Source organism: Penaeus japonicus, unplaced genomic scaffold (genome assembly GCF_977035675.1).
Source record: "Penaeus japonicus unplaced genomic scaffold, GWHDUDI00000001_assembly GWHDUDI00000016, whole genome shotgun sequence".
NCBI lineage: Eukaryota > Metazoa > Arthropoda > Malacostraca > Decapoda > Penaeidae > Penaeus > Penaeus japonicus.
In genome coordinates, this window is record NW_028234418.1 from 28,295,432 (window position 1) to 28,297,931 (window position 2,500).

Genomic DNA, 2,500 nt, shown 5'->3' on the forward strand with positions numbered 1-2,500 from the left:
TATCTATGTATTTACGTATGTATGTACGTATTTGTGTGTGTGTGTGTGTGTGTGTGTGTGTGTGTGTGTGTGTGTGTGTGTGTGTGTGTGTGTGTGTGTGTGTGTGTGTGTGTGTGTGTGTGTGTGTGTGTGTGTGCGTGCGCGCGCGCGCGAGTTCGTGTGGGTCAACACGTGGGTGTGGGTGTGTGTGGGCGTGCGTGTGTATGTGTATATATATATGTATATGTATGCATATATATATATGTGTGTGTGTGTGTGTGTGTGTGTACGTATGTATGTATGTATGTATGTATGTATGTATGTATGTATGTATGTATGTATGTATGTATGTATGTATGTATGTATGTATGTATGTATGTATGTATGCATGTATGTATATGTATGTATGTATGTATGTATGTATGTATGTATGTATGTATGTATGTATGTATGTATGTATGTATGTATGCATGTATGCATGTATGTATGTATGTATGTATGTATGTATATGTATGTATATGTATGTGTGTATGTATGTATGTATATGTATATTTGTGTGTGTGTGTGTGTGTGTTAAAATGAGCATGCTTGTGTCTATATGGAGGTGTTGTGTGGGTGTGTCTGTATGTGCGTATAACAACACAATCAAATCTAACCCCCTAACAAGGAGCTCTCCTGCCAAGGCACAAACCACATACCAGTAACAACTGCCGTGAAGACAAGCGTGAAGAGCCACATGGGCCGGCCACCTCCGCACGCCTTCATGTTGTCGTTCAGTCCTGCAGTGTACACACAAACACACGCCCTTTGTGTACGTCTTCGGCACAAACGCACACAGACACTACCTGCCGCAGAGTTGATTCAGGAAGCCAGCACCGCTTTACTTTACATTTTTTTCGGATTTAAATTCAAATTTCCTGAGCCGATTTGAATCTTTTAATGGTATCCCAATGGATAATTCCACTTAAAACGCAAGAAAACTAACACACGTGCTTGAATCTTCTTTCGACAGTTTCAAGGGAGTAATTTAATAGTCCTCAACTAAAGCGGCCCGTTGAATTCTTATGTATCTTCCACGCTTTAGTCTCTCGGAACACACCTGCTGGTTCCTCACTCTATTCACTTCCTTTGAGGACGTGTTGCCCGCTCTCCTTGTGGGGATCCTTTTCCCTCTATTTTGCGGGAGACGGACGTATATATCCGGTCCTCGTGTATCACAAGGTCCTGACGCCGGTCACTTCATTCACGTAAGGCCTCGCACAAGCGTCACGGAAAAGTCTTACAGTGTCACTACACACTACTTCCTGTAGGTCGTGAAGAGGCCCGTGTTTTGACCCTAACGCATTTTACTGGGAGGTGATGCGCTCCAATTTCAGCGAAGCTCTCTTAGATCACAGCATGAATCTTTGGCCATTTCATTCCCTCACGTGTTGGTTGTCTTCTCTCCTTCCTGGTAATTTGGGAGAGAATCGAATAGGTTCCCAGGGAGCTGAGGGAATTCGACGACCTCTCGCACTCCTCGCAACACCTCATCTGAACCGCCGCGGGCTCTTTCGGTAAACAAAGATACAGTACCATGTCGGATTTTCGGAGTCGTATTTTATGTACACCTTTCTCCCGAAATAGAGATATCTTTTCTTTTTGATAGGAAGAGAAATAGGGTCAGCTCGATTTGTATTGGGTTGAAGGAGGTATATTCAATGTGTGTAGAGATTTTGTAGGGTTGTTAAAATCATCGTACATCTCTCTTCTCAGCGCTTCTCCCCCTACCTGAGGCGTCGTCATGGAAACCTGTTGAGTGCTGTTCTTTTGCCTATTTTATGCTATTTAACATCCATAGTGACGTTTAATTGACCGTATGAAAATAATTTGTTTCCAAGATCTCCTAATAAATTACTAGAACGACTCTCATCAACTGAAGCTTTTGTTTACAGCAGTGCGCAAATCGTCCGTCATTTTTTTCCTGAGAGGTGTGCGCGTCGTCTGCAGCAACACACAGCTGATCTGACAGTTCAGCATCCAAGCTTGGTTACACTTTGCGCATTGGCTGGCATCAAGGCAATGGCCATGCCGAGAAATATTAATTATACGCAGATTTGGGTACGCAGAGAAAATTGTTGTGTATATTACTGAAAGGAAATACTGCAGTCGGCCGTAAAATGAAGTGTCAGCAGAGAAGCAAAACGGTCGGTAATTATTGAAGATGCAGTTGATAAATAGCATCCACCTTTCACGTTTAGTTGATCTATAGAACTGAAAAAATCTTATATCTGCTTCAAAATGTTTGAAGCATTTACGCAATACGGGTACTTCTATTGCTCACGGAGTTTTGTTAATATCATACCAATACTGTGATCACGGAACACTTAAGCAAGATGCGTTTGGTGGGCCTTAGTCTGTGGATATTCCTGAACCTTATCCTGCTGGGGACAGGAACCTATTTGTACCTGCTTTGGGTACAGTACTGGCGATACGCCGAAAACAACCGCTTCCAGCCTGTATCTCGTAATTATACAGGTCA

At 42.8% G+C, this 2,500-nt stretch overlaps 2 protein-coding genes across 2 annotated transcripts in view; one reads left to right on the top strand and one right to left on the bottom strand.

Annotated features, from left to right (window-relative positions):
* The window catches only part of LOC122260858 (uncharacterized), a 12,983-nt gene extending 11,468 nt beyond the window's left edge, over positions 1–1,515 (bottom strand). The window contains exon 1 of the mRNA XM_043028301.2: positions 678–1,515. Within this exon, the coding sequence (XP_042884235.2) occupies positions 678–744 (67 nt within the window). The 5' untranslated portion in view covers positions 745–1,515. The remainder of the gene's footprint in view (positions 1–677) is intronic.
* Positions 1,516–1,944: 429 nt separating this feature from the next.
* Positions 1,945–2,500, top strand: part of SiaT (beta-galactoside-a-2,6-sialyltransferase) — an 8,032-nt gene continuing 7,476 nt past the window's right edge. The window contains exon 1 of the mRNA XM_043028299.2: positions 1,945–2,500. This exon is cut by the window's right edge and continues 20 nt beyond it. Within this exon, the coding sequence (XP_042884233.1) occupies positions 2,355–2,500 (146 nt within the window). The 5' untranslated portion in view covers positions 1,945–2,354.